Source organism: Limulus polyphemus, unplaced genomic scaffold (genome assembly GCF_000517525.1).
Source record: "Limulus polyphemus unplaced genomic scaffold, Limulus_polyphemus-2.1.2 Scaffold3098, whole genome shotgun sequence".
In the NCBI taxonomy this organism is placed as follows: Eukaryota; Metazoa; Arthropoda; class Merostomata; order Xiphosura; family Limulidae; genus Limulus; species Limulus polyphemus.
Genome location: NW_013668708.1, coordinates 60,207 through 74,362, shown reverse-complemented (window position 1 = coordinate 74,362; position 14,156 = coordinate 60,207). Strand labels below are relative to the sequence as shown.

General features: G+C 34.4%; 1 protein-coding gene across 1 annotated transcript in view; it reads left to right on the top strand.

The window, feature by feature from the left end:
• The window catches only part of LOC106468650 (seipin-like), an 18,329-nt gene extending 6,268 nt beyond the window's left edge, over window positions 1–12,061 (top strand). The window contains exons 7-9 of the mRNA XM_013929084.2: window positions 1,613–1,830; window positions 2,954–3,187; window positions 11,545–12,061. Of these exons, the coding sequence (XP_013784538.2) occupies window positions 1,613–1,830; window positions 2,954–3,187; window positions 11,545–11,597 (505 nt within the window). The 3' untranslated portion in view covers window positions 11,598–12,061. The remainder of the gene's footprint in view (window positions 1–1,612; window positions 1,831–2,953; window positions 3,188–11,544) is intronic.
• Window positions 12,062–14,156: the final 2,095 nt, after the last annotated feature.

Sequence of the window (14,156 nt, the reverse complement as noted above, 5' to 3'; positions counted from 1 at the left end):
AGGTGTTTCTATGTAGTTTCATTCATCCTACTGAGGAATGACTATTCTGTGTTTCTATAGGTGTTTCTGTGTAGTTTCATTCATCCTACTGAGGAATGACTATTCTGTGTTTTTATAGGTGTTTCTGTGTAGTTTCATTCATCCTACTGAGGAACGAATATTCTAGGCCAAAGGTTATTTGTTGAAGAGTGGGGTGCAATGAAAAAATACTTAAATTGTTCGTTATCCTCAAAATATCTGTACCTGTGGCTTAAAGTTCTTGTATCTTTATTTATGTTATGGTTTTTGGTAAGCCTAATAATTTATTTCTTTGTAAAGTTATTTGCTTGTTTGTTTGTTTTGAATTTCATGCAAAGCTACATGAGGGCTATCTCTGCTAGCCGTCCTTAATTTAGCAGTGAAAGACTAGAGGGAAAGCAGCTAGTCATCTCCACCCACCGCCAACTCTTGTGCTACTCTTTTACCAACGAATAGTGGGATTGACCATCACATTATAATGCCTCTATGGCTGAAAGGGTGAGCATGTTGGTCAGACGGGGATTCAAATCTGTGACCCTCTGATTGCGAGTCGAGCACCCTACCCACCTGGCAATGCCAGGCCTCTTTGTAAAGTATGTAAGCTTTAACTACAGCTAAACACATTATGAGAGAAAAGATTAGAGGACTTAGTGCAGAATATAAATTTATCTATTAGCATGCAAGAATAGACTCTACATGTTTTGGTGCTATTAAAGCACCATTATCAGGCAAACATTAGCTGATGTGAAGCTTCTATTCCTGTTCAGCACAATCTTCATATGGCTCCATAACATGAGCAAGGGAGCTACTTAAATAAAGGACAGTGAGAAGCACATTAGAAAAATTTATCATTTATTATATTTTCTTCATAATGAACAGGTTAAGTATTCATGCCTGTCATATAAGTTATTTGATGTACATTTCAAGTTTTGTCTTTATGGGATAACGTGAAGGAAAATATTGAGAAATGTAGATTAGTGGTTCTCAATCTGTGGTACACGGGCTCTAGCAGCATACTGTATTGATCCCATTATGGTCTGCCAAGATATAAAAAAATTCTGGTGCTCCATAAATAAAAAAAGTTTGAGAACCACTGATATAGATGTTTTATAGACATTTATTTTCATTTTCTATTGCTTCAGAAATTATCACTCTAAGGAGCAAAGGATTATTATTGAGAATAGTTTTGAATTATTTAATGCTGATTTTCTTCTTTGGATATGCTTATAAAATCAAAAATATGGGCACCATTGTGTAAATGTGTTAACAGTTTCTAAGAATACTTCTTTTTTTCACCAGAGTATTATGTTATTTGACCTTTAAAATTGCTAATTATTTTCTAATTTACTGTAATAATTTCTGAAATTTAAATGATTTACAGTTAGCCATTTCTTTGAAATATTTTTCTGAACTTTCATGTTTAATTAGTACTTTATTGGACACTAAGTTTGAACAGTTTAAGTGTATTGTATGTGAGAGTCTAAAAGATACTCATGTAGTAATTGGTTTTCACACAACGTTAATAATGGGAAACATCTTCATATTTTATTTCAAATTTCAATGTTTTTATTATAAATTTGTTTTCAATTCCCAGGTACTTTATGTTTTACTGGCCAGTCATCTCAGCCTTTGTGGGAATCAGCACAAACATTTTCTTCCTCAGTTTAATAGCTTTTTTATCTTGGTACCGTTTCATACTATGGAGTAAACAGGCTAGTGAGAACATTCTTCTAATTTCAAATCCAGCTAATGGTGTTTTGGTACCAACCTATGAGGCCAGCAGCAATGGCTTTAATGATCATCGATTACAAAGTAAGTTATTTGTTGAGTCAAATCCTGCTAATGGTGTTTTGGTACCAACCTATGAGGCCAGCAGCAATGGCTTTGATGATCATCGATTACAAAGTAAGTTATTTGTTGAGTCAAATCCTGCTAATGGTGTTTTGGTACCAATCTACCAGGCCAGCAACAATAGCTTTGATGATCATTTATTACAAAGTAAGTTATTTGTTGAGTCAAATCCTGCTAATGGTGTTTTGGTACCAACCTACCAGGCCAGCAACAATAGCTTTGATGATCATTTATTACAAAGTAAGTTATTTGTTGAGTCAAATCCTGCTAATGGTGTTTTGGTACCAACCTACCAGGCCAGCAACAATGGCTTTGATGATCATTGATTACAAAGTAAGTTATTTGTTTAAGAAAGTTTCAGTAAAGTTCACAGGATTCCTCAACCTGTATCCACTTGTTTGGAGATGACAGTTTAAGCTTCCAGTGCAGGTTTTTATAAGGTCATGATAAAAGTCTCTACTACCTGTTAAAATATTTCAATTTCAAATGTGTTTGTACAGATGAATGAAACTAGTTGAACCTTTTGAAAATGAAATTACTATTTCTGTACATTATGTTAGTTTTTATGAAAAATTCCAGTCTCTTTTGACAGAACACAGAGCTACATGTTCACCTGAAAGTATCCTATGTATTTAGTTTTATAATAAACTCACAATATACATCTAAAAAGCTACTCTACTACATATGAAGAAAAAGATAGCATTGTAATACTGAAGAGAGATGTTGATTCCCTTTTGTACATTATATGGGAGGAGCTTTTGACATGGCCTGTGTCATTGTTTTTTTATTTGTAGATGTAATTATAGGAATCACTATGTTGAAAAAATTCCTTCCTTTCTAACCAGTATTAATGTAACTCTCAGCATATTGATCTTAAGACTAAATTCATAAACCAAAAGTTAACCCATAGATTCTGTTTGGAAAAAAAAAATTCTTTTTGGAATTAAAGATCTTGGGTAACTGAAAGAAGATTACAAGTAAGAGGATATGAAATTCAAGGAGAATGAAATTACTTCTAATTTTGATGGCATTTGTGTTTTATTTTTCTTATTGTTCCTACTTCAAGATTAATTTTGTTTTGTAGCACATTCTTCACCTGATCTTCAGCTCGGGTGCGACGATCTATACAACACCGAAAAGCCACAACATACCACTAGCATTGCATGTAATACTGCTGACTCCACATGGGATCATGTTAGTGAAACTGACTCTCAGGAAGCGGTATTTCATATAGATCACCACATGGAAGAAATACTGAAAACTAGTTTTGATAAACAAGCAGAAGAAAGTGATGTAACATCTTCAAATGAATCTTTAGGTATTTATGAGAATTGGTGTGTATTGTTGAAATTAATGCTTAATGAAACAGATAAACCAGGTATAAGTTTCATGAAAAAGTGTAATGTAAATAACAAAAAGGGTTTAAATGGCACTGATACAAATCAAATGATTGAGTGAACAGATCAGAAAGTGTGAGACAACTTTAGACTATATGATGGGGATTGCACATGTATAAGTATGTAAAATTTGGGATTCAGAAATGCTACTCACCTCTCTGCAAAACACACAGCTATTACCTCACACATTGGCTTAAAGCTTTTCTATGTATGCTACAGGCCTTGAATAAAAATCCCACCCATACATGTGCTAATGTGTATTGTGCCAACCAATGATGTAATCATCATTAGGCTATAGTCCTTTTATAGGGGATGACAAATTTTCAAACTATAGTAATCCCTATGAGCACTACAGTTTGAATAAAGGCTCATTCTTTCTTTGGCACTACTTGCCTTCAGACATGTTTCTTTCTTTTTCATAAGAATGATACAAAATTTTAAACTTATCAATTAAAACTATGATTCAAATTTTCATCAGTTTAACTTTAGTTTAATTGAATTTGTACTTTTGGAACATATTTCCCACTTTCCGTTCGCATTGTTTATGGGTTTCGTCCAGTACTCTTCATCATCATCATTAGACCCATGCACCATCCACGTATCAGGCTCATTTTATTTCTCATTGAAAAGAAAAAGAACAAAACACATCTTCCACGTTTTTTAAAGTAAAGGGCCACCACCATATCAGTGTCGTAAATCAAGTCAATTACATACATGTTCCCACATTTCTGACAGCTCTGGAAGTTTATGACACTTCTTCACAAGAGTCTTTCAATACTATAATTGGAAATGGAGGTACTCTGATGGTTAGTGATACTATCACCATTGTTGCACCACATTGTTGGTTCCATTCTGATCCCGGATTCCCGACCTCATGCTTCAGCTACTTCAACTGAGCCTGCCCCTTTTTGTGTTTCACCACTGTTATCTCCACACTTGCCTTTGCTTCTTGTTCACTCTTCTTGATGAGGATCAGGTAATCCCACCTTTATGCTTGGATTCCACAGGTATGTGTTTTTGTCTTCCTTTCTCAACCAATTTTTTGCTGATTCTCAAGCTCTTTTATTGCATGAGCCTCATTCAACTGCATGTTTTTCTTTCATTTTAAGTATCTCCTCTTTTTCCTTCTTGTTGTTTTCTTTTACTCAACTTCTCTGTTCATTCTCATGCCTTCCCTTTGTTTCCAGTCTTTACATCATGATCCTGTCAGCTTCACTGAAGCAACTTGTAAATACCTGTTTTTCACCTTGCCTTCACTTTTTTTCCATTTTGTCCCAGTTAATTTGATTTATTTGTTTTTATGTACTTCATCAGCTTGCCTTACTTTCTAACATTCACCTTCCTTAATCTTCTCTCTATGCCCTCTGTCTTGCACCCTTTCTTTGTGATTTTTTTTGTTGGGAGGGGGGGGGTATTTATTATACTTCAGTCTCTTTAGCTGATGTAGATAATCAACAGTATTCTCTGCTCACTTTAGTTTCTTCCCTTTGAGACCAGGGGGCCCCACTGAGTTTATCATCACATACAGCTTTATGTGTTTGCCCTTTTTTCTGTTTCTTGTCCTCTTATTACTTGTTATATATACATGACTGTTTCATTTCCCTTTAAAGTTTAATGTGAACATTATGATTTAGATTGGTCACATAGAGCAAGTGTTAAAGTAAGTTATTTTTAGAAGTGATAGTTACGGTAAGTTTGCTTACGTAACTGTTTTTGAATCATTGGTTGTGTAGTTCAGTTGTTGTGAATTGACATCATGTTACTTGTACCTTCTGACTTTTCCTTGTTGCTTTAAGTGAATATTGTTACATCCTAACATCTCATAGTTTGTAGAAAGTACTAAGTCTCACATTACCATTATCAATCCAGGTTGTCAACTTATTGTGCTTTAAGTGAATATTGTTACATCCTAACATCTCATAGTTTGTAGAAAGTACTAAGTCTCACATTACCATTATCAATCCAGGTTGTCAACTTATTGTGCTTTAAGTGAATATTGTTACATCCTAACATCTCATAGTTTGTAGAAAGTACTAAGTCTCACATTACCATTATCAATCCAGGTTGTCAACTTATTGTCATAGCGGATTATCTGGATCAATAACGGGAATGCAATATTTAATTCATTATTGTTTTATAGTGCTGATTCAATCACCTATTAACAATTAATGTAATCAATAGTTTGAAAGCTATTTATCTATTTTTATATAACCAGAACATCAATAACATTCACAAAGTTAGTGCATGAAGTTAAGTTAGTGAAAGCATAAATGAAATTAGACTGCATGATTGTCAGTTTAGACATAACAGGTGACTTCTAAAGTAAGTTTCACAAAATGTATTGTAATAACAAAAATAGAGGTGAATGTTCTAAAGTGATTTAACCCTCCTGCGGGACTTTGATGAAAAAAAGAGACAATTATTTAAAGCTCCAGAAACAACGTTTGACTTGTTTTGAATGTATTATTTTAAAACAAATGGATTGTGTGCTGTCTATTTATTGTTGAAATTTATCACCAACAACATGCAGACACCTACTGTAAAGAATCTGGCCTATTAAACCTGACACTACTGTTCAAGGTCCCTCCCTCTTTCAGGGTTGGCCATTGCAGTTCTTTGAGATGTTCTATTTCTGGAGCTGTCCCTTGGCTCCAGTCTTGTAAACTCCTGTGTACTCACTTTGATACAGTCTACTGAGATCCTCTGGGTTTTTTTCATGCCTTACTACTTTATCTCTAGAGTACCATGGGACAATTTCTCTACCCAACTCTGGGGTCTTCTATCTTCTTGTCATTCCCATGGCACCAAGAGTTTAGCAGCCAGTCATCAGTTCAATTCACTTGACCTGTCTCTGGTCCTTTTTTGTCTCTTCATGGATGGTTTTCTATGGATACTCTCCCAGTGGTGGATTACATGGATCAAGATTTTAGACAGTTTCTCCACATCCCAATTTGTTTTTCCATCTTTTACTTCATTATATTCATCCACAATGGTCAATTATTTGTTCCCCAGTCCTTTCCTTTGGGTTAGCTGGTGGCACAATGATTTCCTTGTCTAGTCCTGGACCATTCACACAGAGTGGTTTCTCCATCCTCTGATGTTTTCAGTGGATCTTCTTTTACTGTGGGAGTCCTGTCATTATTGTCTTTTCAACTCCTGTACACTCCTCACTTCCACTTTTTTGGTATCCAGTCCCAGACTCTACAGTTTTGGTGGAGGATGGCTCTGTGTCTGGTGTGGTTCAACCCATTTTATAGGTTTCAGACATACTTATTATCACTTTTGTCTTGGCTTCCTCCCACTCTACTTACCATGGTAACAGGCTAAACTTCTTCCCCAATTGCTCTTTCCCTCCTGATATTGGGAGAGTGTTTGGATGTTTTCTCCATTCATCCTCCTTTACATTTCTTCCCTGTATGACTGTTTCAGCCTGGATCATCTCCTTTGATCTGTATGGACTATTCATTGTTACCTCACTTGTACTGCACTTTTTCAGGGCATTGTCAATGTTTCCTCCATCCCAGATTATCTCCTTTGATCTGTATGATATATCCATTGTAACCTCACATGTACTGCACTTTTTTAGGACACTTGTTAATGTCTTTTCTTTCTGTGGGATTCCTCTTTGTTTAGCAACTTATCTTCTCTCACTTTGCCCAGGTGGATTATACACCCAATCAAGCTCATTTATTCTTCTATGGGCATTGACCCTTTTCTTATTTAATATATCCTTACATCATGTTTTTTATCATGTGAATGCTCTTGCCTCTAGCATTTGACATCCCCTGTATGAGATCTTGCAGGCAGGGATGTGGATGACCCCAACAAGTTAGTATCACATTTCTGACACCACAAGAAGGTTTTGTCTACCGTGGATATCATCTCTCTCCAGTCACCATTTTCCACTCCACAGTGGCTCTCTAATGGTGTGTTGTTTCTTTTTCTCCTTTTTTCAGGTTTCAAAACCACCAAATGGCTGGTGTTGTCTCACAGGATATATTTATCTCCTAAAATCTATATTGAATAGGCAATAACAGAAAGTGTTAGGCCCATCTGCTTCTGCCTGCTGTTGAGATGGGTTTTTTGCAAGACTGCTTTGTCAGTATCTGTACATTTCCTCTTACAGGCCATTCTACACTTGGAAAGAAAAAGCAATGACAGCACTATATCACACCAAGCAGCTGGCTAGTACCTGCTGTTTTTAATTGTGATAACCTATTGCACAATCTATCAATGTGGAACCTAGGTAGATGTGAGAATTCCTGTGTCAGTCCAAGCATCTCCAACACTTTCCCCAATACAAATTCCTCCCTTATGTTTTCTTCAAGTGGAGCAAAGGGAGAACCCTTGCTTCCCCAATCTCAAACCACTCAGGAGGTCAATATGAATAGTTCCTCATTAGGGGGAATATAATCCCACTGGCATGAGACTCAGTGGACCCACCCCTTGATGAGAAGTAGGACTGAGGTATTCCTGATAGTGAAGTACAGACTGTCTCTTTGTGTTATGAACCAAGCCATTCCCAGGGTTAGTCCAGAAGGATGGGTCTTGTGTTCTTCTCAAGAAACAGATCTGGGATGTTTCTTCCTGCACCTGAATATTGTGGTAAGTATTTTACTTAAGTATTTCTCCAGTCCGGAAGAGCCTAACTTATAGTCCTAGCCACATTGAATACTTGTGATCAGCTTATTGCCTGTGACACAATGGATGGTTAACCAATCTTAGATTCCACTAATTCTAGTGACACTTTAGCTGTAGGCAAAATATTCCTTTTACAATATCTTTTGCTCTACCACTTCTCTTGGGCAAAGAGTATTTCCTGTTTGAAATGAATGCAACTTCCCACCAAGTGATGTTTCACGGGGCTACCCCTGCTAGTGGGTGACACACTTCAGAAGCTCTCTCTTTCTTATGCTTTGTTTTTAGAAAGGAGCTAACCTTTGAAATTTCTTTGTCTGCATTAGCCCCTCAACCATCTTCAGTGTGGGATTCTAGTTGTTTGTTGTGCAGAGATGTGAATTATATTTCTGAAGTTAACATCATTTTCCATATCTAAAAATATATTTCAAATAGATACTTTCCTGCACAATTTCCCACCCTTCCTCCCCACTTCCAGTGTATTTCTTTTGTCTCATCAAGAATGAGCTTTTGTTGATCTGCTAGTACTCACTGAGATTACTGCCCATGTGTCTCCTTCTTTTCTGTGGAGGACTATGTCTGATAATAATTACATCATAGGCTGATGCAATACTTAACACATGGAGGGGTGGAAGTTTCAATCAAGGCTTATGGCAGGTGCAGAAAATCTTTACAGCAGTGTGTAAGGTAAGAACTGTTTGTTGTGCAGAGAGGTGAGTATCTATCTGAAATACATTTGCAGGAAAGAAGATGTTAATTTTACCTTTAGATGTGTCTCATTGTCTTAAACAACAATAAATGTCACCAACTACAATAGTTTTCTACCTATTTCTGTTGAGAAAAAATAAAAGTGTGATCCATCTTTTGTTTTAGCCTTATTTTTCAATAATTGGTCAAAAAACTTTACAGCCCTGTAGGCTTAATCTCTTTGCAGTGCTAACTGCAGTGATTAAAGAATAATAAATAAGTGACCTCTAGCACAGATATCTGTTTACAGTATGGCCTAATGATTAGTGTGCCAGACTGTACATCAAAAGGTCCAAGGTTCATGCTGCAACAAGCAGCTGAACCTACTCCACCCTATTAGCTGTTTTGATGTTATAATAGTAATGGTTAATCCTGCTGATTGTTTAAGGGTATCGTGTAGACAGTGGATGCTGCTGACTAGTAGCCTTCCATCTGGTCTGCAGTTGTAAGTTAGGGATGGGTATGTTTGAACTTTAAGATCTCTTACTTAGCCGTTTAGTTTATGTGTCGCATAAAAGATGTCATTCATGTTGAAAATACCAAAATAAATATATGTATATTCTGAAACTAGGAGGCAATTATGTAAATTTTAGATCCCTTTTCACTAGAAACTGGTTAAAGAAAACTGATAAATCTTGTAACATTTAGTCCCATTAAGAGTGTTATAAAGTTAATTGATCTAAGTTTCACTGCTAGTCTCTCAAACCTCTCTAGAATAGTATCAAGTTGTGAGAAAAAAAAAGGCATAAAATACTATAAACATATATAGTTTTTGTAGAGAAGTGATTTAAAATTAGATCAAACTGTGTTTTTGACATTCACTGTGCACATATTATTATAGTTTTAAGCCATCTGGAAATTTTTAAAATAATAAAACTTTAGATAAAGGAACTTCAAACCTAATAGAACTACAAAGTATAGATGTATTGACACAATGACATAGAGTATATGTTTTTGATTTGACTGTACTTACGTTTTTATGTGATCAACAATAAAGTAAAAGATAATGAATGTTGTTGTTTTTTATTTGATTTGATATCTTGAATATGTTTATAGCATTATTTTTTTATTGGCTTTTAAACTTAAGTGACATGTGGAAATTTATTTTTAAGGTTATAACTTTTGCTAAGGATTATATACATATATTTGTCATTAAATAAAGTGTATACTTCTTGTGGGACATCATATACAGTTTTGGATAATTTACTGAGAAAAAATAAATGATTGGTCATTACTTCAGAAAAAAGTCAAATAATGTTCTTACATGTTAGTTAATAAAAAAAAATAGCATGTTATAATACTCGTTACATTTCTTTCTTTTTTTCTCTTCTTGCAAAACAACTGTTGTTACTGCTTCTTACTTTTTTAAACTATGCATCTGGCTATTCAGTTATTACCTGAATGTTAATCTTATGGCACAGCATGCACCCATTAATCTTATGGCACAGCATGCACTCATTAATCTTATGGCACAGCATGCACTCATTAATCTTATGGCACAGAATGCACTCATTAATCTTATGACACAGCATTAATGCTGTGTCATCAGATTAATGAGTGAATGCTGTGTCATCAGATTAATGAGTGAATGCTGTGCCATAAGATTAATGAGTGCATGCTGTGCCATAAGATTAATGAGTGCACACTTGTGTCATAAGATTAATGAGTGAATGCTGTGCCATAAGATTAATGAGTGATGAGTGAATGCTGTGCCATAAGATTAATGAGTGAATGCTGTGCCATAAGATTAATGAGTGCATGCTGTGCCATAAGATTAATGAGTGAATGCTGTGCCATAAGATTAATGAGTGAATGCTGTGCCATAAGATTAATGAGTGCATGCTGTGCCATAAGATTAATGAGTGCATGCTGTGTCATCAGATTAATGAGTGCACACTGTGTCATCAGATTAATGAGTGCACACTGTGTCATCAGATTAATGAGTGCACACTGTGTCATCAGATTAATGAGTGCACACTGTGTCATCAGATTAATGAGTGCACACTGTGTATCAGATTAATGAGTGGCTCTTGTTAATCAGATGGCACAGTATGTACTCATTAATCAGATGGTACATTGTACATTCGTTTGATCTGATGACACAGCATGCACTTGTTAATCAGATGGAACATTGTACATTTGTTTAATCTGATGGCACAGTATGCACTCATTAATCAGATAGCACAGTATGCACTCATTAATCAGATGGCACAGTGTGCACCCATTAATCTTATGGCACACTGTGCACTCATTAATATGATGGCACAGCATGCACTCATTAATATGATGTCACAGCATGCACTTGTTAATATGATGTCACAGCTTACATTCATTAATTTGATGGGACATCATGCACTCATTAACCTAATAGCCAGTGTGCAAATGTGCAATTAGCCAGATAGAAACATTATGAACTTGGTATTGGTAAAGCTTGTATGGAAAACCATTTTGTGAGCTGCTTTCTGAAATAGGTTTGTTAGTTATTCAGAAGAAAATTGTATTTGACACATCATTATGATATTTTATTTGCTTAGAATTCAAAAACTGAAATTTACTTTGGCTTTAAAAATGAAAAGAGCAGCACTAAAGTAGGTGTACAATAGAGAGAAGGTAATGAGATTAACTCACTTCTGTTTTGCAGAAAGTAACTGTAATATGATTACTCTCCTTAAAAATCTAACATGTTATGATACGTTATTATTGACAAAAGTAAAACTATTACATTAGAGTTATTTAAGTAATATGTTAGTCCTAACTTTAGTTACATATATATATAAACTATTACAGTAGAGTTACTTAAGTAACATGTTAGTCCTAGCTTTGGTTACATATATCTATCTATATATATATATAATTTTGCATTTAATTTTAAAATACTTCTTTATTGTTTCAGTGTGTACAGATGATGTGCCAGACAAGTTAAACCAACATCACCTAATTTACTGACCATGAATTGGCTAGACCAGAGATTTAGCCAATCTCTGAATTGTGGCATCATCACAGTTCTTAAAGAGATTAGTTTTTCTTGTTATTATTTATTAAGTTGTTTTTCTTACTTTCTGTTATTAATGGAAGATGACCAGAATTTCTCTTTATAATGACAGCTACAAGAATTGTATATTTATGGATAAGAAAATACCTTGTATTTGATTCTTCTTTAGCTGTAGCAATGGTCTTGTTAAGTCATTGATTTTAACATTTTTAATTTTGAAATATACTTAAATTAGTGACTTTAACCCTTTCCATACTTGTGAGTACCTTTCAGGTGTCAAGTGCACACCTGCATATCAAATTCCCCCCTGGTGAGTCAAAAGTCAGTTTATAAACTTACAGTGCCAAAATCTGGGGTTCAATACCCCATGATGTACAGAGTGCAGATAGCTTATTGTGTAGCTTTGTGCTAAAAAAACAAACACATTTTCAAAATTCAAGTAAAAATAATAATTCAGGTCGTGGGTTTGAATCCCCGTCACACCAAACATGCTCGCCCTTTCAGCTGTGGGGGCATTATAATATGGTGGTCAATCCCACTATTTGTTGGTAAAAGAGTAGCCCAAGAGTTGGCGGTGGGTAGTGATGACTAGCTGCCTTCCCTCTAGTCTTACATTGCTAAATTAGGGACAGCTAGTGCAGATAGCCCTAGTGTAGCTTTGCGGGAAATTCAAAAACAAACAAACAGTTTCAACAATCTTTTTGTCATAGATATTTTAGAATTGATATTTTCTCATTTTGTAATATTCTTTAAGCATAATTTGCAAAGTAAAATAAAAAAATGTTAAAACTTGCCTTTCTGCACGGCTCCAAGGAACCTTACCTGTAAGCAATGATTTTATCGATATTTATTATACTTTTTCTGCCATCCCAAAGCATTTATTAAGAAACTATTACCCCCTTATAATATACTTCTCAAGGTTTTCCTTCTCTTGTGATTTTCCTTCTCTATGATTTTATTGGTACGAACTCCCTTCCCACTTTTATTATGATCACACTTCATGTGATCAGAACAACTACTAACGAAACTCAGTTTTGAAAATACCATTTGATAAAGCAAATTATAAACTATTTATGTCAATGGGTGAATAAAATGGTGTGAGAAATAATTTATGGTATCAAGACTTACCTCCTGCAGAGAACAACAGTGAAGTTTAGTGGGAAGTTTAGAAGACTTAGGATCGTAACCATGGATTTCTGATTCTTTTTACATTTTCATTAGATATTATTTTATTGCATGAAAATGTACTGGTGTCAAATTTATTTTTTGAAAGTTATGGATGTTTTATTCTATGACAAGACATTTGGTATAACTAGTTAGGTTTGGAGAGTGCAATAGGGGATGGCAAGATATTCTGATGACTCAAATCCTTATTGAATATTATTTTTAATAAAGTTTGTATTTGGAATGGGTAATGAAGAAAATTTTAATATAAGTTTAACATAGTAACTGCTGTATGTTTCGACAACGGTTTGTCATCATTGGGTATATTTATTAATCTCAAAGTGATTCCATCCCACTAAATTATTATTAAGTTTTTTTCACATTCAAACACTGTGTAAAAGTAAAAAACCTATTATTTTTTAAAAACAAACTATTATAAATAAAATGATCTTGGCCAAAAGTTAGTTAGCACAAATAGTTACTTGACATGACCTGATGTTTGCCATTGTGAAAGGTAAAATCAAAGCTCACCAATAAATTTCTGTCAGTTTTACTGTGTTTTTTATGACTTATAGCCGTAAGTGGTGACTACTGAAATCGGGAAGTTATAGAATGAAAAGAAATATGTTAATAAAAATCAATCATAGTGAAACTGATTGGAATAATTGTTGAACTTTCTAATCAACAAAAAAAATTTAAATTCTAAGACACAAGAAAGTATTTTAAATGTTTTTTCAAAGCAGTGTCTCACAGAAAAATTTTGAAAATTTCTTAAAAAATGACAGAAAAAGTTTAACCAAATTATATGAGTCTTTAAGCCAAAATTAAATAATATTTAGTTAATTTTTATTAAACTTCACACAAGTTGGCAAAGTATTTCCATATAAATTTATTCAAAGAGACATAAATATAATCTTTAGATTTATTTTTTAACCTTCAAATATGATAGATGCAGTTAATGGAAGGATACTTAAAGGAAGTTTTGATAAGGGCTGGCTTTGAGTGTGTTATTTTCACTTTTGAAGTTTAATTTAGTGGATGGGAAAATTAGATGGACTAAAAGGCCCTGTATTGCCTTTAAATTATATATATGTATATATATATAAAAGTCAGGGGATATCAATCACACCCACCCATCCCCTCTCCTAGTCCAGAAAGGGTTAAAGCACTTTTAACTTTTTTTTACCAGATTAACCAGTATAAGCTAAAAAGGTTGTGTTTATGATTTATTATTAGAAATGAATTATATTTTATTATTAAAAAATAAATAAATAGATGAGTAATACCGGTGGTATCAGTGGCATCTGTACGATACCTGGAGGTAAAAAATATCAGGACTAGAGAAGGAG